At 40.7% G+C, this 20390-nt stretch overlaps 2 protein-coding genes across 3 annotated transcripts in view; both read left to right on the top strand.

Annotated features, from left to right (window-relative positions):
• qtrt1 (queuine tRNA-ribosyltransferase 1) overlaps positions 1 to 1884 on the top strand; it is a 4722-nt gene extending 2838 nt beyond the window's left edge. The window contains exons 6-9 of the mRNA XM_037689066.1: positions 222 to 297; positions 402 to 511; positions 763 to 847; positions 1689 to 1884. Coding sequence (XP_037544994.1) covers positions 222 to 297; positions 402 to 511; positions 763 to 847; positions 1689 to 1841 — 424 coding nt within the window. The 3' untranslated portion in view covers positions 1842 to 1884. The remainder of the gene's footprint in view (positions 1 to 221; positions 298 to 401; positions 512 to 762; positions 848 to 1688) is intronic.
• A 2877-nt stretch (positions 1885 to 4761) lies between these two features.
• The window catches only part of LOC119421698 (potassium channel subfamily T member 2), a 44021-nt gene continuing 28392 nt past the window's right edge, over positions 4762 to 20390 (top strand). For both annotated transcript variants that reach the window (XM_037689052.1, XM_037689051.1), the window contains exons 1-3: positions 4762 to 4898; positions 18497 to 18576; positions 18900 to 19002. In XM_037689052.1, the coding sequence (XP_037544980.1) occupies positions 4810 to 4898; positions 18497 to 18576; positions 18900 to 19002 (272 nt within the window). In that variant the 5' untranslated portion in view covers positions 4762 to 4809. The remainder of the gene's footprint in view (positions 4899 to 18496; positions 18577 to 18899; positions 19003 to 20390) is intronic.

The following is a 20390-nucleotide window of genomic DNA, read 5'->3' as shown; positions in this document are numbered from 1 at the left end:
TATATATATATAACTTGAACCCAACACCCTCAGATGAGATGAGAAGCGAAACGTCTTCAGTTACAAATAAAGTCCAGTTGTTTTGTTTTTAACTTTTTTGGGATTGGCCATGTCCTGAATGACTGAGAATCTTCACCAGCGTTTGCAATAAAATTCATTTAAAAAATCTTCTTTTTTTTCTGCTTTTAATCAAGTAGTTGTGTTGTCCTCACATACTGTAGGTACGCTGTGGACTTGGTGGTGTGTGTTGCTTTAGGATGTGATATGTTCGACTGTGTCTTCCCAACCCGCACTGCAGTAGGTTCTTTTTACATCGCGTGCTCAGAAATCACCTCTAAATCTTTATTTAGGACTTAGTACCCATATTGTGAACTAATTTTCTGTGTGTTGTTTTCCCTCAGAGGTTTGGCTCTGCCTTAGTGCCTTGGGGATCTCTCCAGGTGAAACAAAAGCAGTATGCTAAGGATTTCCAACCCATAGATCCTGACTGTCAGTGTCCAACCTGCAAGAGGTAAATCTAGAATAAGAACCAAAATATTGTGGAACCATTTAAAAGTATGCAAACAAGTATTTCGCAAAGTGCTCTCATGTATTCTTAAAAGTAAAAAACTACTGTAAGCATTCATTTATCCAAAGTGGTTCTGGTGTATTATTTTATTGGTTAATTTAATTTCACTTTGATCAGAAATTTGTGCTTTTAGCTATAGTTGTTTGTAATGTGTGCCACAGTGATGTAAATAATAAACTTTTTATCCTTTTCAGACATAGTCGAGCTTACCTGCATGCTTTGTTTAAGAGTGACACCGCTGCCATGCATCACGTCACCATCCACAATATTGCTTACCAGGTCAGTTTCAGATCAATTTATTATGTAAATGACTCAAGTGATAAACAACTCTCTGTAGTGCCTTACCTGAACGTATAACGCCCTTTTTATGTTCTATGTCATATAAAACTTGTTTTATTTTCTTCCTTTTGCTTCCATTATCTGCAGTCCTAGGACACAGCTGTGACGTGTCAACGTGTTACATAATATGTTTCAAGGTCTAACTTCTCTTGAAGAGATGTGTTTAATCAGACAAAAGAAGACTGTTCTAAGTGTGATGACCAAAAAGAAGAACAAGAGTTTGACTTTCCATGTTGCTCAATATTAGCAACTTGAGTTTGTTTCCTTCCAAAACAGCTTGTTTAAAACATTGATGGCACATGTGAGAAGTAAGCTCAGTGTACAAGTTTCCCACTTCATGTAATGTCTTTAGACACTGAAGAGCACATCCAGATGTTCTTTGCCCATGATAGAAGTGACCAGAACATTATTTTTGTGACAAGCAGGGACTGCACAGCTCTCAATAGGGTTGATGGTGTTTGAGATAGTTGCTATTCCCAACATGACCGCTAGATGTCACCAGTCGTGTTGTGCTTTTGCTTTAAGTTAACCTAGATCAATATTTGCCCCCCACATACAGTTTGTTGTCATAGTTTAATATTTCACCAGTATTTATTAAATTGATTTTGACTTACTAATTTATTACCTTGACACGCTGACATGGCTGCCTGAAAACAAGCATGCTCAGAAGATGCTGACTTTCTGTAATTCGAGGCAGAAAGTCATTTACCTCCAGAGAGCTATAGTCATTAAATTATCCATTTTCTCTGTTTATCAAACGTTTTTTTTTTTTTCCTTCCAGCTCACCCTGATGCGCTCTGTGAGGCAGAGCATCGTGGAGGGCCGATTCCCGGAGTTCATTCGGACGTTCATGAAGCGAATGTTTCCCTCTCGGGATCAGTACCCCAGCTGGGCGGTGGAGGCTTTGGCGTCGGTCAACGTGACTTTGGATTAAAACTCTGAAGCCAGCAGTGGAGAAAACTATTGCGCAAAGATGAAACAAAAGAACAAACAGTTTTTTTAATTATCCTTTTTTTAACGGATTATTCGTTTTTTTCTCACGCTTCACTTCATAATATAAAATTAAACAGTCTTTTACTGAGCTTTGAACAGTTTCCACTGAAATACTCTGACACTTGTAGTTACCATGGATACTGAGCTATGCCCACCCACCTGAAATATTTTTTTACTTTTTTATCTTTTTCATTTTTTTTCCCCCAAGTATATTTTAAGATATATATAGAGAGAGATCAGAATGGGTCAGTTTACATTTTTGTCTTTCAACCTAAACCTGAATATTAGTTTTTGTTTCGCAGCTTGATGTGATTAATTATTCCAGCCTGTTGCTGATTGGATGCTTCATGATAACCACCAGAGGGCGAAACACATGCAGCCTGTCTCATCCTTTTTTTCCTTCAGTTTTCTAATACAGTATAAAGCTGGTCTCAAAATAAATAAGTTGTATAGTTTATATTATATTGAAGTGGACAATCATAATCTCATCAAATGGCCCACAGTTCAAACTCTGCATCTAATTAAATAGTATCAAATTATTCTTCGTGATCGTTGGTTTAACAGGCAATTAACATTTTCGATTCTGCGAGCTGATGTTCCGTTTGGAGCTGACAGAAGTGTGGATTTGTTAATGCTGGCTTGTGGAAGATTAATATTAATTAATGAAAGGTTAATTTGAATAGCATCTGTTGTCTGGGACCTCCAGTCAACAGACCTCCTGAGCACCACATTTGAATTTCATTACTTGCTCTGTTATGACCAGAGGCTCTGTCAGATTAATCCTGTTTTCTGTTTCTGAATGGCAGAAAAACTAATCTGTACCCCCCACCCCCAAAAAATAAAAAAGAAGTGTAGTGCTGCATTAGACTGTATTGGAAATTGTAGGTTTGTCACATAACAGCCATTTACAAGCAGGGCAGACTGCCAACATGACAGATTTCATATAGTGACCTTTACAGGGGTGCCACCAAGGGGGATTGAGTGGAGTGTAATGATCTCTGCTATAAAACAGTAGACAGTTTCTTCTAAATGATTTGATGTTAGTGGAAATCTTTAGGTTGCTGTTGTAACCCCATTCTCTATAGCTTTCATTTTGTGTCTCACATTGGGAATATCCTCAGCGTGATCTCATCAGAAGCTCCTTGTTACTTTACACCAGCCAGGATTGGCTGGAAATAAGCCTGTCAGTGTCAAGCGAGCAGGCCCCCGACCCTTAGTACTGTTGCTGCACTGCCCGTTTAGTCAAAAAATCTCCTTGTAATGAGAAGTTCCTACCAGCTCGCTGTCAAAGTACTGTCTGTCCCTCAGCTAGGCCGTCATAGGCACGCCCCCTCCTCTGGAGCTGGCCCTCTTCCTCTGACAGTCATATCAAACTGGTTCAAAACCAAAAAAGTCCAGGTTTTTTTTTTTTTGGGGGGGGGGGGGGGGGGGGGGGGGTTGAACCAGTTTGACATGACTGTCGACGAGGAAGAGGGCCAGCTCCAGAGGAGAGGGTGTAGCACCAACATAACTGGTTTGTTCCAATTTGGAGTAAGCTGTTTGGGGGAAGAATCAGTTTTGTGTTGTGTTTCCTTGACTGATGAAGCCTTCTGGATAGAAGGTGAAACGTTTCAGCAAAAAATAAAAAGAAACTGTCCAGATGACCTGACTGAAAATTGCTGAACACTTCACCTAGTTTGCCTGTTTTTTTTTTTAGCTTTTGGCAGGTTTTTTCCAAACGATTTCAGATTTTTTAAGCTCTTGAATCTGGTTGACCCCTATCAGTTGTAGATCCAATGATTACTTGCAGCAAGTTTCAATGAAATTTGTTTAGTGGTTAATAAGATATTTTGCTAACAAACACACACACATTGAGTGTCATTAAAATAAAGTGAAAATAAACAAGACTGAATCAAAGTTTCCCAACTTTTTTGTTGAAGTATTTTTCAAAAACTCAATATGACAAAAATTTCAACTTTTTTTTTTTTTTTTTTTTTTTCCGTTTAATGTGCCACCCCAAGATCAGTGGCCCCCACATTGAAAACATCTTGGAGGCGTCCCTGAATCGGCATGGTTTTAACAACCCTTCAGAGAAATGTGAATGTCATTATTTCCAAATACGTTAAAGGATTACGTTTCTGTTTCTAAGTGTTTTTTTTTTCTTTCCCCTACATTTCCTGCTGATGTATATTTAGCAGATGGATGAGGGAGCAGCCGCGCGCAGTGGGAAGCCGTGCAGAATCGTGTTAAACGTCCTCAAACTGAATTACGCGGCACCTGATTATTTAAACGTGTTCTGGGCTTTACTTGTGCAGTTTCCAAGAAAAAAAATAAAAAAAGGCGGAGTAAAAAAATGTGAGAACTGCAGACAATAATCGCTAATCTTCATCGTGTTGGACATTTCTGGGGGGCCACGTGCATGTCAGACAGAGCACGATCAGTTTTAATTGATGCAAACCGCGTTTTGTTGATTTACATATTAGAGTGCGGTTTTATGTGATCCATTATTTGGTCAGTGGGTAAATGTCGCGTCTGCCCATGTGCGTCCATGCGGCGCGCAGGCAGGGAGGATGCTGTCAGGAGACACAACCAGTTGCTCTCCTGCTGCTAGAGGAGCCTGAAAAAAGTGGAGCCTCCCCAGCACCGACGGCTCGGATGAGCGACCTGTTGCCTCGGTGTGAGAAGTGACGCTCATTTTTATTTTTTGCCGGAGCTGATAAAGGAATAAGTTTCTTTTCTCCACAGGAGGGAGGTGGAAGAGGCTGCCATGAGAGCCGTCAAGGTGTTCGTTAATTTATGTTCTGAATAACAGAACGCAAAAGAAGCAGAATTTTCAGGTTCTGCGGCGCACCTCCTCCATCCGGAGGTGCCGATCTGCGGCGTTTTTTTGTTTTTGTCTCTTGCTCGGTGTTTCCAGGAGAAGGAGGACCATGGTGGAACTGGAGAAGGAGGTGCTCCCGTTGCCTCCTCGGTACCGGTTCCGAGACCTGTTGCTCGGGGACTGGCAGAGCGACGACAGGTGAGAACCGAGCCGCTTGAGGCGTTTTACGCACGGCGCGCGGAATCTGTTGCGCATCTCTGAAGCAGGAGAGCATCACGTCACTTTGCAATGAAACATCAATTCTGCATGCAGATGTGGACAAACGTCTGGTTTTAATGGTCCAGGTGTCCGAGGAGGATGCAACAGGTTACTCCTCTTGTGCGCAGAAGCGAGTTCTGCAAACCAAAAGAATTGAGCCATGCTCAAATGGAATAAGGAGGTTTGTGGGGTAGAAACTTGCCAAACTTATTTTTACTGTCGAAACAAAAAGGTGCATTTAAATGTGAACATTTGAAATAATGATTTAAAACAAAATGCTCTCCCTCAGAGAGACACTTTCTGAGATTTACAGTGAAACATCCACCACATAGACAAACGGTTTTAATTGGGTGCCCTCCCCTAACTGGCAATTGCCCTTTGCTTCCACTCCATTTGCAGGGCAGTGGATTTTGACGTGCTGTCTGAAATGTTTTGCTCAGTTTGTTCATTATTTCATGCTGTTGGGAGGACAATGGCACCTCCTTCCCATATCTCTGGTTGCTAGGTGGAAATGAGGACCCAAGCACTTGCTGGTGGACTTGAGTGGGTGTTTTAAATCTGATAATTGGGTGAACTTGCTTCTGAAAGCATTAAAGAGATAACCCGTCCAGGTTCAAACACTGTCAGCGTATGAGTCAGCGACTTGCAATGTCCATCAAACTATGAAGTCTTTTCAGCTAATAAAAAAAAAAAAAAAACATGTGTCATCCCTGACCTGTAGAAGAGTCCCTGCTGTTCAGTAAGTCTGAACCCGTCTGCTCTCTTCTCTTGGCCTTCTGTAATTTACCAGCTTTTGCCTGAGGACTGATGTTCCAGTGCAGCATGACCTCAGCCACCTGATTACAGAGGTTTTTACTGGTTTCTTGTAAGTCCAGGAGGCACAGAGGGGTCCTCTGTACGTCACCCCCTCTATACGAGGACAAAGAAAACAAGTGACAACAAGATTTCACCAAATTCACACGGTAGAAAGAAACTGTTGGTTTGTGTACAGCAGTGTGTGCACCACGGTGACACAGAGGTGCTGAAGCACATTCTAAACACAGGCTGTGGATTACAGATGTCTACTGTGGCAGTCACTGCAGGGGGGTTAGAAGGCAACAACAATTAAGATGGTGTGTGTTTTAATCATTCTAAAAATGTAACATTCTGCACATAGACATGCTAAAAATAAGAAAGAAAAAAAAGAAGCAGCTCCATCCTGCAGGAATAGTTGACTTTTTCCACATGTTTGATCAAGCATGACACTGAATCCTCATCCAGCTTTGCTGAGGGACACCCAAATACCTCCACATTTTACTTTCTGTCATTTTTTAAATAGGTCACTTGATATTATATTATGTAAATGAGAATCTGTTCATTGTAGTTTAAAAAAAAAAAAACATCTCCAAATAGTTTATTTTTAGGCGGAATTGTGTTGAAAATTGCTGCATATTAAAAAAATGGAAACCCCGGTCCTATGGGAAATTTAGCCGAAGAGTGAAATTGATCCAAAAACCAAGATTTTATCACAGAATCAAAATGTACGTCTACAAACAGGAGGTGACCTGCCGGTGCAGGACATTTTACTGCAATGCATTTGTTTAAAAAAAAAAATTAAAGAACAGCACAATTGCAGTTTGGCAGCAGTTTTACCATGCTGACTGCAGACATTAAGCTCTAAAGGAGAAGAAGGTCTTTTACCAGCTGGAGCTGCTTTCTGCTTCAGGGACTTCTGACAGTCAGCTGTGAATTCTGCTCCATATCAAAGAGCGCTTGACGATTCTGTGAAGCCATCTGTCCAAAAGACTAAGCTGAGCTGGTGATGGACCAACAAATAAGCTGGCAATTGCTGGTAAATTCATCCATTCATGCATTTCCTGTACCCACTGGATCCTGCCCTGAGTCACAGGGAGTTGGTGTTTATCTCCAGCAGTCACTGGGTGTTAGGGTCTACCCATGACATGCTGCCAGTTTATCACAGGGCCATGTGGAGACAAACAAAGCGGGCCAAATGAACCCAACATGTTAGTCCTCACAGCTCAAACCTGAGCAGCATTCTGTTGTGTGATGGTTTGAAAAGAACAAGAAAACCCTGAAAGTTCATGCAACTCAAGCAAAACAGGAAGGGAATCAAACTGATGAAATGCAAACACAGATGCCCTAAAAACATCAAGAAGAAATGAAAAGGTTGGCTGAGGCCGATGAGCAACCTCTGGAATCTGTAGGCTCCATATCATTGCGTTTAGCTGCCAAAGTAAATCACTCCTGAAATCAGCTTGTACCTGTCAAGCAGCAATAAACTGTAAATTTCTCTTTTTGAATTTCAAACGCACCTGTGTGCAGACGCCTAGCCAAACGCTTGCTTGTGTCAGAGCATCAGTATGCATGAAAGCTTTCATCCACAAGCGCTCAGACAGACAGTTGTGACAGCACAGGAAGAGCGGTCAAGCAGAGGCTCGGTGTGTTCATGCCAGTACCGGGGGAGTAATCCCAGCTATGAAATAGACTGATTAGAGGGAAATTGAGGGCTGTGATTGATAGTGACAGAAACTTAATTACAGCTGAAACGCACAGAGTTTATCTGCCATGGTCCATAAATCTTGGAGAAACCTCACTCATTTCCAACTTCCCCGTTGGTGCTTGGATTGCTCCATGACTGAATCCCAGCCCGAACATCAGAATCTCAAAATATGAAGAGAAAACTTATCTCCCCGGCACACGGGAGGCACTGCTTTAGAAGAAACTTACATTACTGAGCTCAATAATGCCTCTTGTGTCACCCTCGGTGGGCCTGCTCTCTGTTCTGTCTACATGCATCCTTCTGTGTGTGTGTGTGTGTGTGTTCCTCCTCCTCTGTCTCATTTCTCATCTTGCTTCTCATTGAAGAGGCTTCGATACGATAATTTTTCTCCTGTCGAAACCTCTCCTGGAGCGTAATGAAAAATGTTTTCACATTTTAACAGCTTTTAAGTTGAGATGTTTCCAGCCCAGACTTTTAAAGATGAAATCTGATTTAATAATTTATTTCTCCTCTTCTTTTAATTGGTTTTTACTTGCATTTTGAGCACTCTTTTTTTTTGCTGTCGCTTTGATTTAATTTGATTTATTTATTTATTTATTTTTACTAAAATATTTAAATGAATTAGATTTTGTTAACTACAGTTTTCCTTTAGAAGCTAAACAAACTATCTTTGGCTGTCTCTGTGCAAACTGGAAGAGAAGTTCTCAGCTTCTAACTTTGATCAAGTCTGTTTAGTTTTTTTTTTTGTTGTTGTTGAGCAACATGTCAATATTTCTTCTTCTCCAACTAAAAAAGAATAAAAAATTCTGAAACAGAGGATCATTTTGATGCCTGCTCTCTTCATATTTTCTGCCAGTGAGTCAGAGGCGTCTGTTTTGAAGAAATGCCAGATGACTAAACAATTAAATTCAGATCTTCTGCAGCCTCATATTGACAGTCTACGGAGCTGTGTGATCTTTTTGCCTGAATACATTTCTATAGGCCCTAAAATTGCTAAATTATTTCTGTCTGTTTGTTGGTTTTAGCATTTGCCAGCAGACGAGCAGAAAATATTTGATTTGATTTTATTCAAACTCATATTTTGCATCATTGATGGATTCTGGTGATAAATGAATGGTTTTTAGATGTTTTGAGGACTCGTCAAAATAGGACTGTTTAAGATTTAACACAGAAATTACTGAGTTGCAGCACTGCAGAGCAATAAACGATTCTTCCCAGAGTTGATGGCGATGTCAAAGCAGTCATGAATGCACACGGCTTCCATGAGAGCTCCACTTGTGTGACTAATTTGTTAAAAGTGGATTGAAAATACAACAGAATCTCCACAGCTCCACAACTGACAGCCTCAGTGGGAGTGTTCCAAGATTACCATGCAAATTACAGGCTTTTGTCCCTAAAACAATTTCTTATTGGTTGTCGCCTCCACATCTTTTCACCCTCATGTCTGCTCTGAGCCATCCTTTCCCTCGGTGCTTCTTTCCCCCCCTCATCATTCTTCATTTAAAGTTTTAATCTACTGAGGACAAATATGATCCATCAGTGTTGTCAATATTCATGTCCAATCTAGTCTCACCATGTTTCAGCGAGTCGTTCGGAGAGCATTTAGGTTTGATTCATGTGGCACTCATCGTTTTCACTGTGCAGAGCTGGAGCGAGCGAGGAGAATTATTTTAATATTGTTAATACATATTTGTTTGATGAACAGGTTGATTCAGATGCAAGAAAAGAGGTCGAGGAGAGTAAACCTCATAACCTCATTTATAAATCTCCACGTTTTCTGACATGGAAAAACTTTAAAACATCCACTGATAATAATAACTTGAGGTATTTGCATTGCTGATGGGAAGATTGGGGCTGTAACTGAAAAAGTAAGTAGTATAAATAATAATAATAATAATAAGAAAAAACAGAATAAGATTTTAACATTAACATTTAATTAGCAACACAGGACTGGATATAAAAAGAGAATTTTAGAGAGAGTGAATCTCCCAGAAGTAAAGATGGGCAGAGGTTCACCAGTCTGTGAAAAACAGCATCTAAAAATGGAGCGTTTTCAGAATCATGTTCCATCCATTCATCCATTCATCCATCCATCCATCCATCCATCCGTCCGTCCGTCCGTCCGTCCGTCCGTCCGTCCGTCCGTCCGTCCGTCCGTCCGTCCGTCTGTCCGTCCGTCCGTCCGTCCGTCTGTCCGTCCGTCCGTCTGTCCACCCATCCATCATTTTCCGCTTGTTCTGAAGTCAGGTCGTGGGGGCAGCAGCTTGAGCAGGGAGGCCCACACATCTCTTTCCACAGCCACCTCTTCCAGCTGTTCTGGGGGAAGCCCAAGGCATTCCCAGGCCAACCGAGGGACATAATCTCACCAGCGTGTCCTTCTCCCAGTCACACATGCCTGAAGTACCTCCCTAGAGAGGCGCCCAGGGAGCATCCTTACCAGAACTCGTGACCATAGGTGAGGGTAGGAACGAAGACCGACTGGTAAACAGAGAGCTTTGCTTAACAGCTCAGCTCCCTCTTCACCACAACGGACCGGTGCAGAGTTCACAATACTGCAGATGCTGCACCAATCCGTCTATCAATCTCACGCTCCATTCTTCCCTCACTCATGAACAAAACTCCGAGATACTTGAACTCCTCCACTTGAGGCAGAACCTCACCCTCAACCTGAAGAGAGCAATCCACTCTTTTCCAATGAGGACCATGGCCTCAGATTTGGAGGTGCTGATTCTCATCCCAGCTGCTTCACACTCAGCTACGAACCGCTCCAGTGAGAACTGAAGATCACAGCACAATGGACCACATCATCTGCAAAGAGCAGAGATGGAATCTGAGGCCACCGAACTGGAAACCCTCCACCCTCTGGCTGCACCAAGAATCATGTTCCCCAATGCAACATTGGGAAGACTTTGAATGTCCCATCATCTACAGTTCATTAAATTATGATTTCAAGAACTGAAGTGTGGCCTCTATACTAAAGTAAAGAGGGACCAGCACACAGTTCAATACAACAATACACACAGTACACACTAACATGCAGTATTGAAGTTTTAGGTCATGAAAGGTTTAGGAAATAAAACCTGGGATTGATTTAGAGCAGCTATAAGGCCTATTGGGTTCAAACAATAATACTGCTACAATATAAACCTCTCTTAAAAAGCAGATGCAGGAAAGCATCATGGGGACAGTTTGATCACAAGGCTTGACATTATCAAATGTATTCTTTTTGTAGTCTGGCAACACTGCCATATAACATCGACTGTATAAGCTGTAAACAATACTGCGACAGAGAGGATTTGACATAAATTAGCTGAACTCTCTTTCATTTAATTTCATGATGAGCCTGAACCTGGAGTGATAACAGAGTTACAGAACAGGTTGTCTCTGATGGGCTTCAAGGTTTCTGGTCTTTTTACTTTTATGCCATCTTTTGGTGCCTCTGGGCCTTTTACTGAATTCTGCCTTTTAGTTTGAGATAAGCACTGTCAACACGTAAGTGTCTTTCTGCTGGGATGGTAGCTATGAGGCTGACTAGCTTGTTTCAGATCGATTTTTAAGCTCTTACAGTGAAGCTAGAAGGCTCAGAATCAGCTGCTGTGCAAAGTGTTGTGCATTTCCTTAATTCCCAAACTGTGTTAACCTTAGCCACCAAATGAGTTATCTTTCAAATTCAAGAGCCTCAAAGGCACCAGGGACAGAAGATGGAGGTTTTCTCTTGTTTCATGTCTTTTTGCACACAACATCATCCTCAAAGAGGTTATCTAAGGCCCAGTATGGGAGAAAAATAGATTTATATCTCACACTGATCTAATCAAATGTTTAAAGTCTGTGGATAAATGAAGCTAATGAAGTCTTGGGGGAGATGGAGAGAGGATGTCATAGGGGGATTTTTAATAGAACTGTGCAGCAAGTTAAGCTATGTTTTGTTTCATGATTTAAAAAAAAAAAAAAAGAATTTAGTGGACATCTTTTTTTCTCCCAAAGATAAGTCCAGATAGTGCTTTTTCTGTTTTTCACATTAGAATAATATATGTTGTGTTGGATTCAAACAAAGAGGACTGCTTCTCTGTGACGCCAGATCCTCCCATGAACATGAAAAAGCAGCGAACAGTCGTCTCAAAGAAGGCTGAGCTGCTTACATCATGGAGCATCAGTGGGTGACGGCTGGAGGACGTCCACTGATGATGAATGGAAAGTTTTAATCCATGGGAAGGTTGTTCAGGAGGTGGTTCACTGAAAACTTGATCTATATTTAATGTGCAATACGATGGAAAAACAAATATATAAACAGCAGGGCTTGTCTAATCAGTTTAGTATATTGAAGATATTTTCCTCATTACATTGGTAAATGAACAAAACAACAACCTGCTTAAATGTGTCATAATTACGCTATCATACTTTCCTGTTGCACTGAAGTGTTAAAATCAATTCTGTGACAGGGATGAGTGGAATTTTAAAATGCTATTCAATACTTTTGACTCTGCAGTCAGCATGCATAGGACTTAAAAAACTAAAATATTCCTTTTAGTAAAAGAAATTGATGTTTCTGGAGCAAGGATATATGCACAGTCTGATTCTTTCCTGCCTGCCGTCCTTTGCTCTCTTGTGATGGTTGTGAATCTGGGTCGGGAACAATCTGTCCTTTCAGCCTTTTGACTGGATCACAGAGTTTCTTCTCAAAAAGTGGTGCTTCTACAGCAAAGTTGCTCTTCTTCCTTTATTTTAACCCTTAATATAATCTAATCAGTGCATAATAGAAGTTTTAAATACCATTTTGAGGCGTTTTTGTCACTCAGCTGTTCAGACATTTATTTTAATTTTCTAAAATGTACACTTTTATTTTGTTTAGTGCACTGATAACTTTAAGTTCATGTTCTTAGTTATATTTTTTTTATTCACGAGTTCCTTGAAAGGTTGGGGTTTGCATCTCAATGGTCTGACAGGTGACCCATCTCACATGGTGCCTTAGCTTTCCAGGATTGAGAAAAGATTTGTAAAAATTTATGTAAATTCATGGACTTTTAGCAGAAAGCTCCACAAACAAACAACTGAAGACAGCTTTGCCAATGGCCTCTCATAGCAGAAAACCTAATGTGGGTTCCGGTCTATAAACGATCCATGCCTGCAAAGAATCCTTAACAAAGTATTAAAAATGAATGTTTTATTTATGGTTATGTAAATTTATCCAATTTCTTTTGAAACCCTGGGACAAATAGGTTAATTATGGATGAATTTTGATCCCTAAATCCTTCCAATTTAAAACACAAACAGCCTCAAATTAAAGCTGATAATCTGAACTTTAGGCCTATATTTTTCATCAAACCAAAGCTTGAAAATAATTGTTGGAGACCAAGAAATTACAAAAATTACATCAGTCCCCACATGTTTTTGACGGCACATTAGATTGGACATTCTGGAAAGTTCCTTACTGGGATCCAGCGGTTTAAAACCTGCTCCTCCAGCCTCCTACCTTGAACATATAACTGAAGTTGTGCCAGCTCACACATCATCCGGATTAAAAAAGGTCACACGTTGGTGAACTAGGCTCTGTTTTCATCTCACAGATGAGAGCAAAGAATATTAACAACGTTTGAAAACAACCTCAGAGCGAGATACTGTATGCAAAAATGAGGGATCTACTTTGAAGCTCATAAAGTCACCTTTGATTCCATGTTTTCATGTTCAGAAGTGGAATTTTCTAAGACAGCAAAAGATTGGAGATAACAGCCAAAAGAGGCAGGATGACATGTAAAGGATAATTATCTGTAAGATTGCATTTTAAACACCACAATGTCCTAATCATCATAATTCAAGGGCAGCTGACCTGAGACAGAGTTTAGCTTTAAATACATTTAATGAAAAATTACAGAAACATCAGGAGTGTGGCAATCAACGTGTCGGTATGCAGGTCACGCCTGAATGAGTAGAGACTGTAAAGAAGAGCGAAGCTGCAAGTGTAATTCTGAGGCTGTCTGTAACCTGCCCAGATGTGCTGCATTTCCAGGAGAACTCTGCTCCAACCTACCTGGACAGAGAGACAGACAGCCAAAGCTAAATCAAAGGCTAGCACCTCAGGCTAAAAGGTAAAAAAAAAAAAAAAAAAAAAAAAAAAAAAAAAAAAAAAAAAAAAAATCTAGTTTAGGTGAATGAATTTTTTCAGAGTCATAAAATAACATTTTACATCAGCAATGTTTTTTTTTTAATGAAGTTTTGAGGACACTTATGGGCCCAGATCAGCATGAAGGGAACTGCGGCCAGTCATGGCTTCCACAGAATGTAGGATGCTAAAAGAACGCCTGCACACATGTGGCTTTACAAAAAGCAAACAAACAACAAAAAGTACATTTTATACACATGTGGATAATGTTGTTGGTATTCTTCCACAATAATCAAAAAACAAATGATGTGAGGGGTCTAAAAGCTCCAGTTTTATCTCATAAATCCCAGAAATGTCTCCCAAACCTTTGAGGCTTGTCAACATTGGCTTTGGCAAAATTCAGTCTGGCTTTTTTGTGTTTTTCTGCCAATAGCAGGACCATCCTGAGTCTCCCATGGAGCCCATTATGATTCACTGAGAAGAGTTAGGGTTAAGGTTAGGGTTAGGGTTAAGATGGTGCGATCAGAAAGTGACGTACCTTGATCTTGGATGGCTCTGAATGGTTTTCTTGGGTCTTTTTCTTTGATCAATCCATTATCTTATCAACCGAGGCTGCATTTACTCTTGCGTCCACATCCTGCAAAGTTGTCTACATATAACCTTGTACTTTTTTAACAATACAGTCAGTTATGGTCAGAGGACAATTATGCTACTTGGAGATGATCTTGTAGCCTTTCCCTTTAAAACACTGATCTTTCTTTCTGAGCCTTCGTGCAGCTTTTACCATTTTTTTCTGCTCCATGTCAGTGTGGTGCACACAATGATAGCAAACAACCCAGTGGCATGTTTATTTCCTTTAAATAGTCTGAATGGTTGATGAAATGCTTGAAGGCATCTGTGATGCTAATTAAGGTCAAACATTTAGTTCTAAACATGACTATAAGATCAAAATCTCCTTTACAGTACCAACAAATCTGCCATACTTTTTTAGCCTCTTTGTCACAAAAAAACAACAAATTATTTATTTTCACCATTTTTCATTTACTAAGTCATGTCATGAAGGTATGCAGATGTATATTAGACATTTGCTTTTGTCTTTCATAAAAAAAAGAAGTATTGTTTCAATGAGCTCTAAGAGTATCGACAAATTTATCCACGTTTGTACATCAGAAAAACTGAGCTATCTCAGGAGGAATGGGATTGAGTTTTAGATAATTTAAGGATTCTGTTTTTCCCCGCACCCTGGCCGTTCTGAAGAGTTTTTCAGAGTCTGCTAAATAATCAGACAGATTTCTTTAATTCTCCGCATTTATTTTAGGTTTTTTTTGCCTGTATTTCAACAACAAAACCGAATAAATGTTAATGACCCTGAGACAAGACTTCCTCTTGATCACCTTGTCTTAATTTTTATTTTTTCAAAAACATTACCAGTACTTTGTAGTTTGTTGTGGACGCTGTGAGCCGGTGCTGTGCTGCTGTGCGTGCATAGATTTGTGTTTCTTTAGTCTCCTCCACTGTGTCATTAGATGGCCAGTGCTGTGTCATTATGGAGCAAAGGCATGGGTGGAAGGAGCAGGAGAACAAGGTTCAGCAATCACTCTCCCTCTCTAAGATCCTCCTCCGCATGTCCCCATCTGTCCGTCCGTCCATCTGTCTGTGGCTGCTTATTTCTGTCCATTTCCTGGTCTCACTCTCTCGTGCATGAAAATGCAGATTTACTCCTGGCTCAGCGTCTACATCTTAAGCTGCGTTGTGAAAATGGGCATATTTTCCTTCCTGAAACTGATGAGCTCATCTTTTATGGTGCCAAATATTATATCGAGTGAAGTGACATTTTGGATGAGTAGCAGCAAACATCAAAACTCTTAAATGAAAGGTATTTTTATTGAGATGCACTCTTATTTGGAAATAATCTCCTTTAAGGGTTTGGAATGTTCCTTTTCTCCACCACCTTTTCCATCAGCCAAAGTTCCCAACTCTTGATCTAGTCCACAGCTCGGCTCCTCATTGGGATATATTTCCACTTTACCTTTCATCCTTTTGTATTAGAACGGCTTTAAAAACACATCAGGGGCTGAATGACCTCTGAGATGATCTCCTCAGATTACAGCTTTAAGTCACAAAGTTTGAAGAGGCTTTGATGAGTAGAAAAGTGTCTACAGATGTCTGGATTTAAGCAATGAAATAACCTAAAAATGTCCTTGGAGAATACTAAACAAGGAAAAGGGATATGAGGCATATTTATGATTGATGTGGTTAAAAATATTTGATTATGAACAAAAGATAACATCAAACAAAGTTCAGTCGGGTCATCTGAACAGTTTCTTTTTTTGTTGAGACATTTTGTCCTTCATCCAAAGAACTTCATCAGTCCAAGGAGCCACAACAAACTCAGTCCCACAAGCAGTACATTCACATAGTGGACCAACCAGTTGCTGGTGATAAGATGGTTTCTGGGGCTCACCCTCTCCAGTCGACTCCTCTGAGGTAGCCAAAGCCAAAGTGATCTCAACAAAAAAAGAAACCGTCCAGATGACCTGACTGAACTTTGTTGGATTTTCTATTGAGCATGAACTTTGATGTTTTGAACCACTTTGACTATGGCTGCCTCAGAGGAGTCGACAGGGGAAACCATCTTATCACCAGCAAACTGGTTGGTCTATTATTTGAGTGTGCTGCTTGTGGGACTTACCTGTAGTTTGTTGCGGCTCCTTAGACTGATGAAGTCTTTGGATGAAGGACGAAATGTCTCAAAAAAAGAAACCGTCCAATTGACCTAATTGAACTTTGTTGGATTTTCTACCTGGATTATTGAGCATGGACTTTGATCAAAGTAACTATTTGAAGATAATAAAGTTCCAGCACAAATGAGCTTTGTGGAAGCGATGCAACACATTTATGGTTCCGCTCTGTAAAATCACAATATTTATTGTCTGCTGACAAAAGATGAAGGCAGATAAAGAAAAATATTAATTGGATGTACATCTACAACTCAGCTTTTGGAGTGAGCCCAATTCAAGATGGCCACCACAGCTACTCAACATCAGCGTACACAAAAATGGATATACCTTAGTGAAATATACAGATGTTTAGCTACAGGTTGGTGTGGTAGTAGCTGACAGTCATTCAAAAGAGAGACTCCAAACGCTAAACAGATCACGCAAGATCTTGTAATATTTCCTAATGCATGCTCAAAAATCCAGGTAGAAAAATCTAAAAAAAGTTAAGTCAAAAGACTTCTTCAGTCTGACTGAAGAAGTCTTTTGGATGAAAGACGAAATGTTTCTACATTTTTTTTTTTGTTTTGCTTTGTTTTGTTTTTTGAATGTCCAGAGGACCAGACTCAACTTTTTTAGATCTCGTAATATTATTTAATATCATTTTTAAGGTTTGACCAAAACAGCTGCAACTTCCTCATTTTTACACATAGGACGATCTTAGTTTAAAATACTGGTGTAAAAGGGGATGTGTGATATACATTACTTCAAAAAAATAACATTATTGAAGTAAAACATTTAATAGATGTGTCACACATGTTGGGTTAGCTTTGGACAGAGAAATGCTTTCAGATAAACATTTTTAGCTGATAATATATAAATTGTCAAAATATTCAACTTTTGCCTTAAAACAATATTTAAAGATTTTATAGCATGTGAGGTTAAAGAGGTGTTTAGTTGCTGCTTTTCTTTTTCATGAGCTGTAGTCCAGACTTGCACTGGATGTCAACATTTAGTCACAAATCAAAGTATTTCAGTTTTCATGGACAGAGTTGTCTGATCCAAATGGAAACGTACGGTTACCTTGTTGTTGGCGTGCGATCTTTTTCGCTTCTCATGTGCAAAAGCATTACTGTCACCAATCTGCTCAAAGCGAGGGGGGCCGTAGACAAGTTGCTGCGGGGCCATCAGCTCCAACGGCTGAACACAATTCACAAAAATGTGTTTGCACACATCTGCTCCTGTGAGAATGAAAGCAAAGACAACAAATTTCACGTTGCCATAGTAACAAAGGGAAGTTACTCCACATCGCTTAAATGTTGTCTGAAAGGTGTTTTGGTCCTGTTTACTGTCTGTTAGACCCAAATCCTGGGAAGACAACACACACACAACCTACACCTCACTGCCCCCTCTTCCTTCATCCAGGAGAATAGACGGCAGTTTGTTCTGCCTCGCTTTTATCTTTCTCTGCTGTAAAGGAGAACAGCAGCGTGACGGGTCAGACGTTTGTTTTTCTTTTCTTATCCCCAGCCTGAATCATTCACTCTTCCTTCCATCAAATATAAAAGAGAACTACAGAAATTTTATACACACACCCCCGACATGTGAGGTGGTCAGACAAGAACAGTCACCAACAGTCTGTCTGATTGTGTCTCTACACATGTAAGAGCTGTCAGAGGAAAGTCTTTGTCATTTCCATCATGTCAGCTGACCATGTGGGAGCTCCAATATTAACACCCAGTTGTGCATGTTGGTCATGTGTGGGAGTGTGTGTGCATGTGTCCCTCTGAGCAGGAGGGTGCCGGACTGCAAAAGCAGAAAGAGCAGTAATTATGGCCTCCCATGTTCAGCAGAAACATCAGAGGGAAGTAATTTGTTGCTCTATATTTAATCAGTGGAGATAACGAGAGTGACTGCAGCCGTCTGGGCCTTATGGGCAGGCACACAAGCGGGAACACCATTTCCTCCAAAACCCATTAGTCTTTAATGTTGCCTTATTTTCATACTTTTTTGCTCAAATAATCATTATTGCCTTTTTCATCCCAAATGTATTCAACTTTCTTTTTATTCTTTTGCCCTTTAGTTTCTCTGTCTTGACTCTATAAACGAAATGTTTCCCATCGTCAGTCACCTGAAGCGACTGTTTACTCCTCGTTTTTCTCCAGCTCCCTCATTAGCCCCATCCCTCTCTTATTGACTGCCCATCTCTCCATCCTTCTTCCAGGGTGCAGGTGGAGTTCTATGTGAATGAGAACACTTTCAAGGAGCGCCTCAAGCTCTTCTTCATCAAAAACCAAAGATCCAGTGAGTTTTGAGGTCGCACTTCCTCGGTTTGGAATTACACGCCAGTTGTCTGTCTGCTGTCTTTGTTTCTACATGGGTTTGTGGCTGAAAAGACGTGTTTCATTCTTAGCGTGCAAAGCGGTGTTACACTCTTGCTCAGCATTTCATCATCTGTTTCCCAACTTGTCTTCTTTGTGAGATTTTCTCTTTCTGTGTGGTGATTAGGATTAAACATAATTTATGTTCCCCTCTAAACCATTTAAACGGAAAATCCGTCATTTCAGTTATGCACTTGAGTTATTTAGGATTATTCACAAATTGGTGCTGTTTGTTCTGGATTGCAGGTCTGCGAGTGCGAATGTTTAACTTTGCTCTAAAAGTGCTGAGCTGCCTCCTCTACATCGTCAGAGTCCTGCTTGACAACCCGCAGGAGGAGAGACAAGACTGGTGAGAGAACTGGCAGTAACAGTGGGATTAATATGGTGAAACTAAATCTCTGTGACTGAGAGGGTTTGACAGCGGTGACAGGAGCACCAGGTCAATAAATGAGACAACAGTGTTTATAAAGTAGCCTGATAAAGGCCTGAATGGGAGAAAGTAGTGCTGGAGACGCAGAAAAGTAAACTTGATTTAAAAAAATAAAATAAAATTTGGCCGTGCTTCGGTTCAGTTTTGGTGACAGATGCTTACATTCATTCCTTTTATCCCCACCTCTCTCTTTTGCTTGTTTTGCCCCCCTGCAGTGTTAGCGGACTTAACTGCATCAAACAAAACACATCATCCCGTCCCTGGAGTGAGTTTGACTGGTAAGCCCACACACTGGTGACTCGTTAATTAGGACTGATGGCTTCTGCCTGTTGACAAGGACCATGAAACCACATGCCCTGGAGGCCTAGCATCCTCGACCCCGGCTCACCGGACGACAATGTTCTATAACCCAATCACTGCAACTTCACTGAACTGATGCAATTCGCAATATTGATATTAAGCAGCACAGATCCCCATTCATTTGTCACAATCCAGCTGTATTGAATACCTGTCAACATAATATGTATGTAGTGCCTGTGCAGGCTAATCAGCAGCGATCTAGTGGAGATAAAGTGTGTAATATACAATAGTGGAGACCAGATAGTGAACACGGACCTGAGGCTATGCCGTGTCTCTTGTTCAGGGACCTATTGATCTAATTGATAGCTAATGACATTGGTTAAGCTCTGGCTCCGAATGAATAAGGAGCCTGACAGAGTGAGCTCATGAAAGGAGCAGGCTGCAAGATTTATGGCATCAGTGGTGGTAGCATCTATATGGCAGTCATGATACGCCCCAGGGTGTCTTAAAAGAAAAGAAAAAACACATTTTCTCTCGTAATAGGGATGTAAATTTGACTCTGTAAATATTACTTTCCTCCTACAATACAAACATATACCATATTTCAGCTGCATCACCATGATTAAGAAACAATTTGATTTGTTGTTGTGTTTGGCTGAAAAGAGCTGCTGCCTCTCAGCGAGCAGGTCCCTGGTTCAAACCCCGGTCCAGGGGCCTTTCTGGGTGGAGTTTGTATGTTCTCTCCGTGCATGCGTGGGTTTTCTTCGTGTACTCCGGTTTCCTCCCACAGACCAAAAACATGCATGTTAGGCTGATTGATAACTCTAAATTGTCCCTAGGTGTGAGTGAGAGAGTGAATGGTTGTTTGTCTCTATGTGTCCCTGTGATGGACTTGTGACCTGTCCAGGGTGTACCCCGCCCCTCGCACAGTGATTGCTGGACATGGGCACCAGCGACCCCCGTGACCCAAAATGGAATAAGCGGGTAAAGATAATGGATGGATGGAT

Source organism: Nematolebias whitei, chromosome 15 (genome assembly GCF_014905685.2).
Source record: "Nematolebias whitei isolate Nwh7 chromosome 15, NemWhi1, whole genome shotgun sequence".
NCBI classification, from domain to species: domain Eukaryota; kingdom Metazoa; phylum Chordata; class Actinopteri; order Cyprinodontiformes; family Rivulidae; genus Nematolebias; species Nematolebias whitei.
Note: the sequence above shows the minus strand (reverse complement) of the source record. Positions and strands in the feature narration are given on the sequence as shown.